Raw genomic sequence first — 18062 nt, forward strand, 5'->3', positions numbered from 1 at the left:
TGATCCTACTCCTGCTCCTGATCCTAATCCTGCTCCCCCTGATCCTCCTCCTGATCCTCCTCCTGCTCCTCCTGCTGCTCCTGATCCTCCTCCTGATCCTCCTCCTCCTGCTCCTCCTCCTGCTCCCCCTGATCCTCCTGCTGCTTCTGCTGCTCTCGCTCCTTCCTCCTGTTTATACTCCTCCTCCTCTTCTTCCACCTTCTCGCCCTCCCCCTTCCCCTTCTTATTCTCCTTCTCCTTGGTGAAAAATGCACATTTTATGATTGGCTTTTCTCAAATGTTACTGGCTATTATATGTGTAATGTTAGAAAGTTATGCTCTATTAAGTCTCTTACGTGGTGTGGTAAATGTAGTTTTAGGTTACAACGTAATGTTAAAATAGAGACTATGTATGTGGGGGAAGTTTTTTTTTTTTTTTAGGAATGAGATAGTCACTTTGAGGAACACCTAAATCTTCCAAAGGAGAGGAATTTATGGCTTCTTATCAGAAGAAGCGAATTTCTTCAGGCCTTGCTCAGACTTGAAGACGCCAGGGGATTAAAGGAAACACTTGACATACAACAGAGTTTCTTGTTTTAAATAGAATGTATGCATAACCATGAAGGATATATGAATACGCAACAAGTGTATTGGTGTAAGGGTGATTCCTTTGGTCACAAGTCATGTTTTTCATGACTTAAGTGTCCAAGAGCATCCAGACCTCCGTAATTCTTTTCTTTTTTATTGTCTTGTAATTGTCCTAACTCTAAACTTTATTACTCTAATTGTATTATTATTTTATAACCATTTTATTATTATTCAATTTTTAAAATTTTAAAACCAAGTGATTGGCGTTTTTCACATCCTTCTTCTCTTCTTTCTCCTCCTCCTTCTTCTCATTCCTTCCCTCCATCCTTTTCCCCCTTCTCATCCTTTCCCCTTTTCTTTCCCCTTTCCATTCCTCCTTCCCCTCTCCCTTTCCTTTCCTTTCCTTTCCTTTCCTTTCCTTTCCTTTCCTTTCCTTTCCTTTCCTTTCCTTTCCTTTCCTTTCCTTTCCTTTCCTTTCCTTTCCTTTCCTTTCCTTTCCTTTCCTTTCCTTTCCTTTCCTTTCCTTTCCTTTCCTTTCCTTTCCTTTCCTTTCCTTTCCTTTCCTTTCCTTTCCTTTCCTTTCCTTTCCTTTCCTCCATCCCAGTCTGACCCCAGCACACATTTCAGTTTTCCCTGCTGAGGAAGCAGCCAGGCCAAGGACAGAGCTCCCCCTCCCCACCCTGAGCACAAACCCAAATTCTTCACTTCTTACGCCCAAAAACTCACAGTGGGATTTAGGATGGGAGAGCATATATCCACACTGAACTTCCACCAGCACAGCAGCTGCAGCCCAAAATCCCAAGCTCATCCTTCCCAGCGCTGGATCCCACGCAGGAACCACCAGACCGGTCTGTTTTGCAGATTCCCTGTGCGAGCCCTCCCGGCCACACCGTGGCAGTGGGGAACCGAGGGAATGGCCTTGAGCTCCCTCTGCTTTCATTCCAAACCTCCAGATGGAGCGCAGAGCTCAGAGCCCAGGCCACCAGCGGGCTGGGACAGCGAACGTGAAAAATTTATATTTCATGATTGGCTTTTCGCAAAAAATTAAATGGAATACTATATGTATTATTTTTATATTGATTAGAAGTGCTGTATTAACATTTTAATAGTACGGTAAATGTAGTTTACCGTACTATTAAATGTTAACTACAAATTAACTATTAAATGTTAACCACGTCATCTGCTCACACCATAGAGCCCTGATTTACATTAGTAAATGTAGTTAAAATAGAAATTACGTATGTGTGGTTTTTTTTTAAAGAATGAGATACTCACTTCAAGATAACAGCTCCAGAACACCTAAAATCTTCCAGAGAAGAGGAATTTATGGTTCTCTTATCAGAAGAAGCTAATTTCTTCAGGCCTTGCTCAGACTCGAAGACACCGTGGGGATTAAAAGGAGTTGACATGCTCCAGAGAGAGTGTCATATTTTAAATAGAATGTATGCATAACCGTGAAATATGTATGAATATGCAACAGTGTATGGTTTTTAAGGGTTATTCCTTTGTTCCCAAAACATGCTTGTCATGGCTTAAGTGCCCGAGAGCATCCAGATGTCCATAAGTCTTTGCCTTTTATTGCCTTGAAATTGTCCTAACTCTAACTTTTTATTACTCTAATTGTATTACTATTTCTATAACCATTTCATTATTATTCAACTTTTAAAAGTTTAAAAACCAAGCGATTGGCGTTTTTCACAGCGAATACCGGCCGGACACAACAATAACGAGAGGCTCCTGCGGTTGAGGGAGGGGTGGGACTGACTCGCAGGCAGAAACACGACGGGAAATCCTGGCGGCCGGCACAGGAACCGGGCAGTTCCCAGCCGAGCAGCCACCTCTGCTGCCAAACCAACACATCCCACCGAAACCTGCCGCGGCATCCCCGGGAGGAGCATCCCCGGCAGCGCTTCTCCTTCCCCCGGAGCTGCGGCTGCTCCGCGGCGCGGAGAGCTCACAAAGGGGCTGGGTCCGAGGGGAGAAGATGCCAAAAGATGTGGGGGCCAGGGCGCAGAGATGCCAAAAATGTGGGGACCAGGGGGCAGAGATGCCAAAAATGTGGGGACCAGGGGGCAGAGATGCCAAAAATGTGGGGACCAGGGGGCAGAGATGCCAAAAATGTGGGGACCAGAGGACGGAGATGCCAAAAGATGTTGGGACCAGGGGATGGAGATGCCAAAAATGTGGGGACCAGGGGGTGGAGATGCCAAAAATGTGGGGACCAGGGGGATGGAGATGCCAAAAATGTGGGGACCAGAGGACGGAGATGCCAAAAGATGTTGGGACCAGGGGATGGAGATGCCAAAAATGTGGGGACCAGGGGATGGAGATGCCAAAAGATGTCGGGACCAGGGGGATGGAGATGCCAAAAGATGTTGGGGCAAGGGGGCAGAGATGCCAAAAATGTGGGGACCAGGGGGCAGAGATGCCAAAAGATGTTGGGGCAAGGGGGCAGAGATGCCAAAAATGTGGGGACCAGGGGGCAGAGATGCCAAAAGATGTTGGGACCAGGAGGATGGAGATGCCAAAAGATGTTGGGACCAGGAGGATGGAGATGCCAAAAGATGTATGGACCACAGGACGGAGATGCCAAAAATGTGGGGACCAGGGGGATGGAGATGCCAAAAGATGTCGGAACCAGGGGGATGGAGATGCCAAAAGATGTTGGGACCAGGGGGCAGAGATGCCAAAAGGTGTCGGGACCAGCGGGATGGAGATGCCAAAAATGTGGGGACCAGGGGGATGGAGATGCCAAAAGATGTTGGGACCAGGGGACGGAGATGCCAAAAGATGTCGGGACCAGGGGGCAGAGATGCCAAAAGATGTTGGGACCAGGAGGATGGAGATACCAAAAGATGTCTGGGCCAGGGGATGGAGATGCCAAAAGAGGCTGGGTCCCGTCCTGCCACCCGGGCTGCGCTGCAGGGGCTGTTCACAGGCGCGATCCCGCTACTGACCGCCACGGGAGCTTTGACCTGCTCCGTCTCCGACCTGGGCCGGTTCACCCCTCCTTAGGCGACCTGGTGGCCCCCGGCTCCCCCGGGGCCACCACATCGATGCCGGCCTTAGCCTGGACGCCCGCTCGGCACAGCCCCCGGCAGCCCAGAACCCCCGGGCTCGGCGGTCCGCCAGCCTCCGCCTCCCCGGAGCTTGGATTACAGGCACAAGCCACCGTGCCCGGCTGCCCGCTCCGCTCCCCATCAACGCCCCGGAGCGGCTCCTCCGGCCTCGGGAGCTCCTCCAGCACGGTGGGAGGAGCAGCAGGCGCGGGGAGTAAAATTTCGCTCATCCGGCATAAGGTTGGGGCTGTTGTAGGCTGAAAATTTAAGTTCGTGGTGCTGCTCTGGGATGTGCCCAGAGAGAGCTCAGAAGGATTTGCAGAATGTCTGAGAGGCAGCTTGCTCCTTGCAGGTGTAATGAGCTGAATGATTCTCAGCAAAGGATAGAAAAATAACAAGGAGTGAAATTCAGGAGCTCCCTGCTTTTATTCATTCCCTGCCATAACAGGCAGCTGCCTAGGAACTGGTTCACTGAGGGTTTTTAATCTTAACTCTCAGTTTTGCCTCTATCAAAGTGTCCTGCCCCAGGTATCCCATGGGAATAACTGGCTGCTCCCTCTCCTCCGTGGATGGCTCATGGAATTGTGTTTCTCCAGCGCACAGGTCAAGGCAAGGGTGTCCTGCCCAGGCAGGGCCACTCCTCCTGCCCTGCCAGACCCACTCAGAGGTGGCTGTGCACTTCCTCCAGCCTGCCCGAGCTACTGGAGCAAAGTCCAGGGCTAAAGTCCGCAGGACAATCCCATCCCTGAGAAGGAAAATGAGATTTTCCCCAGTGCTGCACAAGCCTGAAGCATTAAGGGTGTCAGGGCTGCATGGGAGAGATCCCAGACCTTGTTCTGGGCTCTTTTTATCTCCTTAAGGAAGAGCTGTTGGTGACAGCTGGAGTTTTGGCTAAAGGCATTAGGATAATGATTTAGGGGTCAAGGCATGAGGAGAGGGGGCCCGGCATCCACAAACAGGGGAGAGAGGCAAACCATCCCCATGGCAATCACACTGAACACACCCAGGCAACCCTCCTCCTGCCACAAACACAGACACTTTTCCTCACGTGAAAAAACCATAGCAGGAGGGATTTGAGAGAGCAGGGGCATGGAACTCCGTGATTTCCCAGAGAAAATCAGATGGGAACGGGCTTGGCAGCCTGAGGAGGGCCCAGGCACAGCGAGGATGCAGCCAGAGGGTCTGACAGAGCTGGGCAGCACCAAAAAACAGCTGAGATGCAAAATGAGCCTGCTGGGGGCTGGAGAGAGCTCGGGAGCTCATCCCAGAGCTGCTGGATCCTGCCCAGCCCAGCGGGAGCAGCTGCTCCAGGATCTGCTGAGCTCCAGAGCCAGGGCTAAGCCAGGCTCCAGCCCCACAAATAACCAGCCTGGGGATCCCACTGAGCTCCAAAATTCCTCCTTCCAAGGGCCAGAGTCACGGAACAGAGCCGCACAATACCCTGGGCTGAAGGCATCCAGAAGGATCGTGGAGTCCAGCTGCTGGCCCTGCACAGGACACCCCAAAATCCCACCACAGCCCTCGAATTATTTTGCTTGTTAAGGCTTCAGGATTTTTCAGGCTGGTGGTGATCCAGGATTCTGGCATGTGAAGGTTGGGTCAGGCAATATCCACCCCCCCTCTTCATTTCCTCTCTCTGCTCCTGAGAACACCCTGGGAAAGGAGGAGCCAGCTTTGCCAATAGCACCTGTAAAGACATTTTGATGTGCTTAAGATATATTACAAAAGCCTAAATATTCTGGAATCGTAGAATCCCTGAGTGCTTTTTTGTGGGAAGGGAGCTTAAATCCCATCCCATTCCACCCCCTTTCCATGGGCAGGGACACCTCCCACTGTCCCAGGCTGCTCCAAACTCTGTCCAACCTGGACTTGGGCACTTCCAGGGGCATCCAAAGGTATTGAAAGTCTGTTTGCAAAACCTCACCACCCTCTGAATAAAAAATTCCTTCCTAATCTCCCACCCATCCCTGCCCTCTGGCAGTGGGAGCCATTCCCTGGGTCCTGTCCCTCCATCCCTTGTCCCCAGTCCCTCTCCAGCTCTCCTGGAGCCCCTCCAGGCCCTGCCAGGGGCTCTGAGCTCTCTCTGGAGCTTCTCCTCTCCAGGGTGTCAGACTGGTTTTCCTCCTTGGGAGGCCACTTTGGAGGATCTTTTCCACAGGGGGCTGGAGACCAGGACAGGGATTTTTCCTGATGATACCTGTGGGATTTTCTTGGTTCTTGTGGATCCTCAAGGCATCATTTCAGCTCACTGGGGCTCACAGAGACCTGCAGCTCTCAGGATATTCCCCAACACCCCTTCCCACCTCCACTCCTCCATTTCCTTAAGGGGATGGGAAGATCCAGGGATGTCTCTGATGCCACTGCCTGTAGCACACACAGCTTTGGAGGTTTCGGGTTCAGCTTCCTGCCAATCCCACCCAAACCACAGGAAACAGGGCTGAGACACCCATGGGAACCACCCCCACCCCTCCCTGCCCGCAGGAGGCAGGACCAGGGCCAAGTGCTCTGGGAAAAGCTTCTCTCCCTGACTCACCCAGCACAGGACACTTGGCCATTGTGTCAGATATCTCCGTGACAAATCTGCCCCTGCAATGCCATTGTTGCACGGAGGATGTAATTTGTTTTCACAACAGGAGAATTTATCTAGCACAGATACTAAAGCCAGAGTTGTTATATTCCCTTTTCCTTCCTTGGAAAGCCACAAAGGTCTTTGAAGATCAGTGAACAAAGGCTTTTCCCATCTCTGTCAAGAGGGAAGCAAGGAAAGATGGGCTACACCCCATCCAAACAGGTTTGGCCTGATGGTCCACAGTGATTGGAATTTGATTTATAGTCAAAGAGATAAAAATGCTCGGATTGATGAGCATCAGCTTCCTCAAGGTTTTGTTAATTTGGTGCCTCAAGGTTTGTTAAGTTGCTGTCACAGCACCAGGGCCTCTGGTGGAGGGCAGAACATGGAACCACAGCCCTGCCAACCCATGGAAAACAATCAATGCAAACCTTGGGACCTGCACTGCCCACAGGTTCCTTTTGGATAAGATAAAGATAAGGAGCAGCCAGGCCCAGCTGAGCTCCCACAAGGTCCCACAGGTATTTGCTGCCCTTCTCCCCAGGCTGTAACCCCTAATCACTTTATAACCTAATTGCTTCTTACTCTCTGGGCTGTAAATCCCCAGCAGGTACACAGGACACTCCATCCACACTGACACAGCGACAGCCAGTGCTCGCTTTTAAAACACTCACCTCACTTTTAAAACATTTAACTCGCTTTTAAAACACTCACCTTCACTTTTAGAACATTCACCTCATTCTTCAAACATTCAACTCACTTTTGAAACATTTAACTCACTTGTAAAACATTCAACCTACTTTTAAAACATTCACCCCTCTTTTAAAATGTTCAACTTACTTTTAAAACATTTAACTCACTTTTAAAATATTTAACTCACTTTTAAAATATTTAACTCCTGCAGGCTACCCAGTAACTCCCTGGGGCTTGCCAAGGAGCTGAGAAGGGTTTTAATTCTCAAGCAGGTGTGTGAAACTGAACCCATCCTAAAAGTTCGTGTTTTTCAGGTAATTTAGAACATATTTGGGTATTTTGAGTGCCTCTTTTGGGGTATTTTACCTTGAGAATCAGTCAGCAGTGAAAGGCTGAGCTATGTGGAGTAGACAGCGCCCAGAGGTGCCCTCCTTTCCCTGAGGGTGGTTGCAGGGAGTAGATTTATCTCCATCCTGAGGTGAAGAACCTGCTCTGCCCAGACCATCACGTTTCATCTGTGTTGACAAATTCCCACCCCACAGCTGCTTAAAAATGCGGGTCTGTCTTTCCTAACAAATTCCCATTTTAAAGGCTCTCCCTGTGGCTCTGCAGGGCCACAGCAGTGGGATCCCTCAGACAGCAAAGGCTTTTTTTTTTTTTTTTTTTTTTTTTTTTTGCTTTACTGAAGTTATTTCCATTTGCTTCCTGTTTACCCTTCTTTCCTGTGCACTTACGGAAAGCAGCAGGGCTCTCCACGAAAATGTTCCAAAAGTAGGTGGTGCTCTCTCTCCAGCTTCTCCCCCATTCCTGCAGGCTGGGAAACGTGAGCTGCCAGGACTGAGGTGCACTGAGTTCATTAGTGACTAATTACAGATCTTAACTACCCGAAGTGCTCAGTGCTCCAATGTCTCCTTGCTATCCATCCTCTAAAGAGCAGGAATACTTCCTTTCAAAGCACAGCCAGGCCATGGCAAACCTTCCCCTGGTGCACAGGCTGTGAGGTTGGGAAGGTTTCCTGGAGGGCAGGGAGGATCCCAGGGGATAAATCGCAGCACAGGAGGAAAAGCAATTGCCAGAGTGAATCCCATTTCACTGTGCAGGGACCAGGCACTGGAACAGATTGCCCGTGTTATAAATGAGAATTTATTCAGCCAGATTAAAAATTTAAAAAAATAATTTTATTAGCGGTCAAATTCGATCTAGCCAGCCACAGGGAAAGAACAGAGCCGAGCCTTGGGTCGGCCCTGGGTGTGCCACAAGGAGTCACCTCAGCAGAGGTTTTCTCCTATGCCCACACACCTCCAGCCTGGCACAAGTGAATTTTATAGGGAAAATTCCGCCTGAGGCCAAGATTTCAGCAATCAGTCTTTTCTTCTATTCAGAATCCATAATAAGATTTTCTTTTTTGGTGATGAGGAGAAATAATTCAATGTCTGGAGTAGGTGAATCCCTGATGAGATTTACGGGAAGGCTGCATTCACATGGATCTGTCTGAGGATTTCCATGAGATCCATCTTGGGTCGTTTATGGGATGATCAGCATCAATGATCAACACCTGGAGTCCCCATGGTGAACACCTGGAGTCCCAGTGATCAACACCTGGAGTTCTGATGGTCAGCACCTGGAGTCCCAATGGTGAACACCTGGAGTTCCGATGGTCAACACCTGGAGTCCCCATGGTCAACACCTGGAGTCCCCATGGTCAACACCTGGAGTCTCCATGATCAACACCTGGAGTCCCCATGGTCAGCACCTGGAGTCCAGCCATGGCCCATCTCCTGGCCGAGCCAATCCTTTTATTTGTGACTCAGTTTCCAATATACACCCAGTCTCACCTGCAAGGGGGGGGAACTAATACAAACGGGCATAATCTAACAAGTATCCAATATTCCATATTTCATACAAAGAATGGCGCAAATTATATTTACTACACATAACACCCAGAAGGAGTCTCCAATCCTGGAGACACTCCAGAGCCAGCTGGACACATCCTGTGCCCTGTGCTGGCCCTGCTGGAGCGGGAAGGTGGCACCAGGTGACCCTGCTGTGCTCCCTTCCAACCCGAGCTGCCACATCCCCCCACCAGTTTGGGGTTTCTGGGGGAAGATGTGCAGCTCATCATTCCCCTCTGGCAGGTTTTGAGCCGTGGATGATCACAGGAAGATGAGTTTTGGGTGCTCTCAGTGTCATGCAGAGGCAGAAGCTGCAACCGCAGCCCAGAGCAGCTCAACTCGGCCACGGGCCCTGCCAGGGATCCGGGGAAAGGAGAGATCCCTTGGGAAACCTGCCCTGAGCAGAGGCTGGATGGAGCTAAAGAATAAATTAGGGATTTATTAAAGGATCTCCTCCATGGATCCACCTTGGGCAGCACCAGAGCCCAGCCAGGGCTGCACCCAAATGACCCAAAATGGTCCCAAAATGCACGAGCGCTCCCGGGGCTCTCCCTGGGATCAGTTCTGCTCCATTGGCACCTTGGAGTTCATTGTCCCATTCCAGCTCCAGCCCATCAGTCCCACCCTGCTTGTTTTTCTCTCTCCAGCCCACGGTGTTTGTGCTCCTGGGCTGAGATTTGGATCATTTGTCCTTGGTGCCCAGCTGGAGCAGGAATTGTTTTGTGTCCCTGCTCTGTGCACAGAGCTCAGCATCCCCTGATCTGGAGCCCAGACCCACACACTAAAGCAGCACAGGATGGGAAAAATACAAAATCCAAAACCTGGGGCATCATTAGCAGGCAGAGGGATAACAGGGATTGGAGCAGGGCCCAATCTCCACAGGGCTCCAGTGCAGGAGCAGCTCAGAGAAACTCTGGCAGGTGTTGCACATCACTTTTCCAGCAGAGAAAGGACAGAAGGAGTTCAGAAAAGCTGCTTGCCAGGTGAAATGGGCAAAGCCAGAGCAGGCCAAGCCCTATTTGCACCCAATCCCCAGAGATGATGGACAATGCAGTCTCCAACAACCCAAAAAAAAAGCCGAGATTCAAGAGGAGAGACCCGAGGAACAGCATGGCTGGCTGCAAAAGTGGGAGCAGACGATGGAAAGGACACTTCCCCAGCCTGCAGTTGCTCATTCCATGGGGTTTCATGGTACCCAGAGGGGGGGTGACACAGCCTGAGCATCCCAGAGCCCATCCCGTGTTCCACCAGCTGTGCTTTATTTTCACCTGATCCCTGAGATCCTCGCTCCTCACCTGCTGGGTCCCGGGACAAAGCCCCAAAGGAGCCTCAGCTCTTACAAAGGAAAGCAGAACAACCTCAGCACGGTCACACCCTCCCCTCAACGCTTTGCACCGTCAGAACAAAAGCACCAAAAGTCATTTCCTGACAGCACAAAAAGCTGCTCTGAGGCAAGGGAAGAACAACATGGGCAAAGGAAGGACCTTAAAGCTCCTGACATCACCTTTCTCTACTATTTTGAACCCTTGTGGCCTCGTGCTGCCTGATTGAATGAACTCAGCAGCACGGAAATGGTCACGCTGAGCAGAGCCAAGTGAAAACCCACCAATATCCACACCCTGATGTTAATTTTAGCCCTGCAAATATTTAGCTCTCCGTTTAGATAAATATCCCATGCTCGTGAGAGAGGAGACTCGCCCAGCTGCATCCAGCAGGATCAGGGCTTGCTGGAAATCCCAATCCAGCATGCGAATTAGCAGCATTATCTGCTGGTTTAATCAGCAGGGCGTGAACTCTGGCAGTGCCCGGCCAGGCAGGGACACTCCTGAGCCCCGGGGTCAGCAGGCCGTGCCCTGGCACACCAGGAGAGGCCACGGATGCCGTGTTTGCCTTGGCATCCTCCCTCTTGGCTCGCTGCAGGAAACAGCAAAGCCTTCCTCAAAATCTCCTCTTGCCAGCACAGAACGCTGGAAAACCCTGAGCTGGAAGGGACCCCCGGGACCGTGGATCCAGCCCCTGGCCCTGCAGGGAAGAGCCTTTCCCTGATCTCCAGGCCAAGCCTCCCTGCACAGCTCCAGCCCCGCTCACCAGAGGGAAGAGCTTGAGCCCTGAATAATTCTGCAGTCCAGGAAACCTCCCGTTCTCCCAAAGACACCGAAGCGTTCCCTCTGGCAGCTCCAAGAGGAATTGCTTTCCATGTGCCAGGACATCAGCCGGAGAAATCAGCTCCCAGCTCGGTGTTTTGGAGGGGAAGGGGAAGATGGGTGAAGTCAATCCTACACGATCCCAAGGGAATGCAGACTGTGCCCTCCAGCAGGAGACCCCAGGGCGACCAAGTGCATCCCGGTGGGATGCCAGTGTCCCGTCCGGGGTGGAAGGAGATGGGCTGTAAGGTCCCTTCCAACCCACACCAGCCCGTGATTCCACGATTTCGTGGGATTTGTGTTCCAGGCGCTGCTTCCCCCATCCACCCCCCGAGCTCGGGAGCATCCCCCAGCGCAGGCCGGCTCTCACAGGAGCGGTGGGAGCCGGGCCGTGCCCGTGTCCCTGGCCCCGCTCCCGTGTCCCGGTGTCCCGGCACGGCCCCGGGCGCGCCGTGTGCGTGCAGAGCTGCGGCTCCCCGCGCTGGGCGTGCCGGGCACGGCTCGGGACCAGGGCGGGGCCGTGCCCCGAGCGCTGCCCGCTGCCCCGGGCGCTGAGCCGGGGAGTTCCGCCCACCGGGATCGCTGGCGGTGACCCAGGACAGCGCGGAGTCATAAACCCGATGACGCGGCACTGAATCACCGCAGGCTCGGGCTGGAACGGACCTCCCAGCCCGGCCCGGCCCGGCCCGGGGCAGGGCACGGGCACCTCCCGCTGTCCCGGGCTGCTCCCGGCCCAGTGCCCAGCCCGCCTCGGGCACTGCCAGGGACAAGGGGCAGCCGCAGCCTCTCGGGGCAGCGGTGCCGGGGCTTCCCGCCCTCGCTGCACGCAGCGCCGGTGCGGGGCAGGCTGCACGGCCCGCTCGGTACCGGGCTCGGTACGGGGCTCGGTACCGGTGCCGCTCCGTCCCGCCGGGTGCTGCCCCTTTAAGGCGCGCCCCGCGCGCGCCCCGCGCTGACGCGCGATCGCGTGGCGCCTCTCCCCACCGCGGCCCCGCCCCCTCCGCGCGCCGCCGCGCCCCGCCCAATCAGCGGCGAGGCCACGCCCCCCCTCCCGCGGAGCCCCCCCCTCGGGGGCGGGGCGGCGGCGGCGGCGCAGGCGCGCGGGGCGGGCGGGAAGGCGCGGGCGGAAGGAGGGGCGCGGGCGTGGCGGGGCCCGCGCGGGCGCATGCGCGGGGCGGCGGCGGGGCGGAAGCGGGCGCGGGCGCGCGCGGCCCCTTTCCGGCGGCGCGGGCGGAGGCGGCGGCGCGCGGGGCCCTCAGGTACGGCCGGGCGCTCCCGGGACGCTCCCGGGGCCATCGCGGCCGCTCCCGGCGCTGCCCGGCCCGCGGGATCCTCCCGCCGGTACCCATGAGCTGAGGCGCCGCGGCGGGAGCCGAGGCAGCAGCGGGCGGAGCCGCCGCCGCGGGCCCGGCGGAGCAGCGGAGCCGCCTCCCCGCCGCCCCATGCGCGGCCCGCGCTGAGCCCCGCCCGCCCTTCCCCGCCGGGCCGGCGCTCGCCCTCTCGCCCTCCCTTGGATGCCGCCGAGATGGGCAAGGTGCTGTCCAAGATCTTCGGGAACAAGGAGATGCGGATCCTGATGCTGGGGCTGGACGCGGCCGGCAAGACCACGATCCTGTACAAGCTGAAGCTGGGCCAGTCGGTGACCACCATCCCCACCGTGGGCTTCAACGTGGAGACCGTCACCTACAAGAACGTCAAGTTCAACGTGTGGGACGTGGGCGGCCAGGACAAGATCCGGCCCCTGTGGCGGCACTACTACACGGGCACGCAGGGGCTCATCTTCGTGGTGGACTGCGCCGACCGCGACCGCATCGACGAGGCGCGGCAGGAGCTGCACCGCATCATCAACGACCGGGAGATGCGGGACGCCATCATCCTCATCTTCGCCAACAAGCAGGACCTGCCCGACGCCATGAAACCCCACGAGATCCAGGAGAAACTGGGCCTGACCCGGATCAGGGATAGGAATTGGTATGTGCAGCCCTCCTGTGCCACGACGGGGGATGGACTCTACGAAGGGCTGACGTGGTTAACGTCCAATTATAAATCCTAATGGGAGAGGAACTATTTAGTCTACAAAGAATTAAAGAAACAAAACAAAAAAAAATTTAAACAAACAAACAAAAAAAGAAACAAAAAAAAAAATTAAATAACCCACGTGGCTTTCCAGAAGAATGATTCTCTACTGAAAGTAAAACAAAACCGCATCCATAGGATTATGATCACCTTTCTCCAGTTGCCACCCTTTCCTCCTGCACCCTTGGCTGGATTCCTGTTCTAACTCCTCCTGCTTGGCGTTAGGATGCTCTAACCTCCGAATGTGACACGAACACAGGCACTAGATGCTATGGCAGACTTCCAGCAAACAGGGGAAGGACACATTATAGACTTGCTAAGTAACTTTTTTTTTTGTTGGTTTTTTTTTTCCTTTTTCCTCTTGTTAGCCCTTTGCTGGTTTGATTATTTTGGGGGATGTTGGGGGAGGGGGTCCATTTTCAGTGTATGCTTCCTGGGTCTACTTTTTTGATTATATATATATTTTTTTTCTCTCTCTTCTCTCACTTTGCTGTAGATTGCTACTTTTTTGCATTCTTGCAGGATATGTTGCTAGGTCGACTTCATCTAGTAAACTGAAAATTGTTGCTTAAAATCAAACTGCAGTCTGTCTTTTTATATTAAGGACTTTTTTTTTTTTTAAAAAAAAAAAAAAGTTCTGTTAATCTGTAACTAAACAGTGACTCAGTCTGGCCCCACGGCTCAGGCTAACGAGGGGAATTCTTGCCTGCAGTGGCAGAGAGTGGGAATTCCACTGTAACGTGTTCAAAGTGCGTGTCGGGCGCTGGGAAATGTAAGATCTGCTTTGGAATGTCAGCTGGGAAGTTCTGACCCATACATCATGAATGAGGAGGGATGCAAAACCAGCTCCCCACACCACCTAGCAAAGCAGGCATGAGCGATGCTGTAGTTCCAGGGCAGGCACTGGGCAGGTTTTTTTGTCCTAAATGAGGTTTAGTTGCAGTTTTTTACTCCTTGGTGTCGGTCCTCGGGCCGAGGCCCTTTCCAGCAGATGCAGCAATAAAATGTTGCAATGAGTTTGAGTTTAAATCAGATGTTTTGGCAAAAGTCCAGCTCTGACTTGCCTCTCGCTTCCATCTCAAGGCAGCTGGAGACACCAAAACCTTGAAGGGATTCCTGTTTCTTTCCAACAGGCAGGAGGAAATTGTTATTTATTGTTATTATTGTTCTTTTTCCATGCTGGAGCCTTGCGAGGGCGGCGAGTTCCGAGCCGAGCTCTGCTCGCGCCCGGCGTTTCTGACATCAGGAATGGCCATTTTGAGGAAATCACTGCTTGCTTTGGTTTTCCAAGCCTGGACTGAGCTCCTGCGAGTGGCTGGAGCCTCCTCCCTGTGGCCCGGGGCTGCTGGAGTCCTGTAGGAAAGGGAACTATGTTGGATGTCTGAGGCCCATTGAGGAACTGCTAATGAGAGCGGGGAGGGGAGAGAGAGAGAGAATCGACGCTGAATGTAAACTTCCATAATTAGTTCTTAAAGGGCAAAGCAGCTCGTTAGCCATGTCACAGCCTGTAGCTGGGACTGGCCAATCAAAAACCCCACCCGGAGCGAGTATTTGCATAAAAACTCAATCAAGTATTAATTAACGCTGGGTGCACAAACTGTTAAAGCAGCTGGTTCTTATTCAGCCTTAAGGATTAACTTCAGATTTCCTCAAGGAGTTAAAACTCCGTTGGGGAATTCTAGGAATGTATGCTACAAAACCAGAAGAAAATGGCTTTTATTTTTCCTTTTTTTTTTTTTCCTTAATTGTTTTCTCTTTTCAAGAATATAAGTTTTACATGGAACTGGGGGCATTACACTACATTGCTGCCGTGGTGACTCTGCATGCTGAGTACATTGTACACATGGAGCTCTTACCAAAGATGTATGGGAAGATAAAAATCCTGAATTCACTTCTGAAATCCAATGCTTTGGAGCACTTCAAAGTCCTTTTAGAGTATGGTTCCAAAAAAAGACTTTTCTGGATGTGGGTTGCAAATGGGACTGGATGGGTTCTTGGTGCTAGAAGATAGAGCATTGATGGACTTTGTGAATTAGAGAGAGTCTGCAGAAGCCTAATGTAGAAATAACTCTTCCATCTCGGCCCTAAAGAAGAGGAAGTGAGATTAGTTTCTTTTAATCCAAGGCTTTTTGCCATTGGAATATCATTGCTCTATTTTCTAGCTTTTATTTTTCTTTTCCTGTTGCTGTAACTTAATCAACAGTGTGGTGGTATAAAAACTTAAAATTACAACAATATGGTTACTGTTTTCTTCTGGAGCATCAATAAAATAGCCAAGCACAAAGTAAATGCCTAAACTGGAAAACTTGAAGCTCTATTAATGGTTCTTGAACTTTCTTAAACCTATTCTCAGTCAACATGAAAACTTCAATACCTTCATTTTTTGTCTGAGTTGGTTTCCTGTGTTTCCAAGCGCTGGGGCAGCCTTTGCATTAAGTTGACTTTGCAATTTTGTATCCCCTTAGAAGTAACTTTGTAATTCTGTTTTGTAGGTGAAAGGAAATTGCTTTTGCTTCTGGATTTTTAAATTTTTTTTTTGGGGGGGTGGGGGGAGTGGGGAGGAAGAGATGGGGGAGAAAAAGTTACTGGAACGTGTGGCAGAGCCGTCAGAAATAAACGGCTGCGGCCACCGAACAAAAACCCACAGGTTTCACTTCCAACACGTCCTTTCTAGGCTGTAGCTGGACCTCAGCACGAGGGAGTGGCTGTCAGTAGGATAAAGTGGGAATTCTGTACCAAACAAACCAGTCTGGAATTCCAAGTGCATCGATTTGTGTTCGTGTGAATTTATGGAGTAAGTTTTGAATGGCGTTCAATCGTGTCCGACCAAGTGACTGAGTTTGTGGCCTGTGATCTCCCTGACTGAAGTTCCCAGGAATTTTGTGTTCTCAATATGGCTGTAGTGTTGGTAAAGAACTAATAAGCAGAAAATAAAGCAATTATACAGCGGAGCTCTCCTGGTATGTTACTTGTATTGAATTATGAGAGAAGCAGAAAGGGGCAATCTGGTGCCAGAGTCGGGCGCTGCGCTGGCATAAAGAGGGCTCTGTTCTGGATCTCCCAGATTGGAAGCCTGGCTGTAATTCCTTTGAGAATTAGATGAGAGACTATAAGTGGAAAAGAAGGATGCTGCTTTAATATTCCCACTTGAGCAAACTTTATTGTCAGGGATCTCCAGCCTCGGTGCCATCCCACATAACTTGGGGAGGTGAGGGCACGGAAGGACTGTCACTGCCATGTTCCAGGGAGGAAATTCCCTGGAAAGGGCAGCCACGAGGCCGGTGTGGCACGTTCAGGGATGGACAAAGGGGCTGATGAGTGACTAGGGGTGCTTGTGGAGTGACAGATGTGACGCTGGGACTCGGTGGTGCCTGGCTAGGACACGAGTGAGCGGATGAAAGGACTTGGGCAGGTGCTGGGGCTGCGGGGGGGCTGGGGAGCAGCAGGATATGGATCCTGTGACAGCTGCCATCCCCTGGGACAGGCAGCGGGGTCACAGCTCTGCTCTGCTGGCACAGGGCACGGCCGGGTGTCAGCCCTGGAACAGCTTCCCTGCTGCAAAGCTTTGGGAATGCTCAGGAGCATCACTACCTGCTCCAGTGAGCAGCATCCCCGAGCTGAGCTTTGGGGTCCCTTCCCACCCAAACCATCCGTGATTCCATGAATCTCCAGCCAGGTGGGTGCAGGAGCCTTCCCCTTCCAGGGTGTTCAGGCTCTGCCTGGCTGTCAGTCCAGGGTGTGGCTGTGTAAATGAACTTACTCTGACTTAATTAAACTCCTCGGAGCTGGGAGACAAGCAGGGGAACCGGTGTCTCTCTCTGCTGTAGCAGTGAGTCACATTTCAAAATGCCGGCGCTTATCGTGTCCCGTCGGAGCGCGCCGTGACTCAGCCCCCGGTCACAGGGCCCTGTCCTCATGGACAGGCCTTGGAAAAACTCTGCCCACCATTCCCAATTGGAAATTATCCCTGTTAATGCAAGTCCTCCCGAGGGAATGTGTCTCGCTTTACAAATGCTGTCACAACAGCTGGCGCAAGGGCTGCGAGAGCCTGGGGAGCTGAGGTGACCTCCCTTCTCACTGGGGTTTGGGGATGGGACAAAAGGGACTGCCAGGAGCAGAGAACTTGCTGTGGATGTGGAAGCAGCCCCGGTGTGAGCTCTGTGACTCAGACTTCCCTCTAAGACAAGGCCGTGCTTTTATCTTGGATTTGCTTCTAATATCTGTCCAACCTGACAGCTCAGTGTGGGCAATCTGAAATCCCCTCAGCTTTGGTGCTTTCTGGAAGCTAAAAAAAAAAAAAAAAATGAGCTTTCCCCTCGTCTCGTGGGGAAGCATCAGCTCCCAGGGGCTGTTGGTGAGCGAGTGTCACCTCTGCTGACTGACTCAGTTCCTCTTCTGAGGTCCTGCGCGCGCTCGTGGTTCGGAATTCTGGCTGAGCAAAGGCTCCCAGGGCTTCAGGCCGAGGTGGAGCCCCACCATCCATCTCCCTTTCAGAAGTGGGAGCACCCCAAGAGCCAGAGGGGTGTCGTTTTCCCCCTGTGTCGGCTCTGGAAGGTGCAGGGCTGAGTCAGAGCCCCGGCAGCTCAGTGGAGGGTGGTTTGTACGGGCGGGAAATGGGGTGTGCAAGGGGTTGGCCAGGAAGTGGCTCTGCTCTTGCTTAAGAACAGGTATCTCTGGCCTCCTTAAGAAAGGAGGGGGAAAAAAGTCAAAGTGTGAGTCACTGCTGAGTCTCACAGTGGTTTAACAGGCTCTTGGCCCCTGCTTTGCCTCAAGTTTTCCCTTCCAGAGGCTGCACTTTGCTCCTCTGTTCCCGATTTTCTTAGCTGCATCTTCCAAGACAGCTTTAGTTAGGAAAAATGTTTCAGCAGAGTTTAATGGGTGTCCTGTGAGATGGAAATCGGTGATGCTTGGAAATTGGTAACACTTAGAACACTTTGATTTTGTTAGAGGCTTTCAGGTGAGAGGAATCCCCCAGGGGTGCCACCAACAGCTCCTGGATCCGTACAGGATCCCGGTGCCCCAGCTGCCTTTCAGTGGGTGAAAACCCCTTTGGGGGTTAAAC

The 18062-nt window shown here is 52.4% G+C and overlaps 1 protein-coding gene across 1 annotated transcript; it reads left to right on the forward strand.

Annotated features, from left to right (window-relative positions):
* Positions 1-12367: 12367 nt before the first annotated feature.
* Positions 12368-15951, forward strand: ARF6 (ARF GTPase 6). Its single transcript, XM_021536066.3, has one exon. It carries the CDS (start codon positions 12450-12452, stop codon positions 12975-12977), a length of 528 nt encoding a protein of 175 aa, XP_021391741.1. The 5' UTR covers positions 12368-12449; the 3' UTR covers positions 12978-15951.
* Positions 15952-18062: the final 2111 nt, after the last annotated feature.

Source organism: Lonchura striata, chromosome 6 (assembly GCF_046129695.1).
Source record: "Lonchura striata isolate bLonStr1 chromosome 6, bLonStr1.mat, whole genome shotgun sequence".
Lineage (NCBI taxonomy): Eukaryota > Metazoa > Chordata > Aves > Passeriformes > Estrildidae > Lonchura > Lonchura striata.

What these genes read in the sequence shown, in the direction of transcription:
- ARF6 (XM_021536066.3), top strand. Translation starts at nt 12,450, where the DNA reads ATGGGCAAGGTGCTGTCCAAGATCTTCGGGAACAAGGAGATGCGGATC.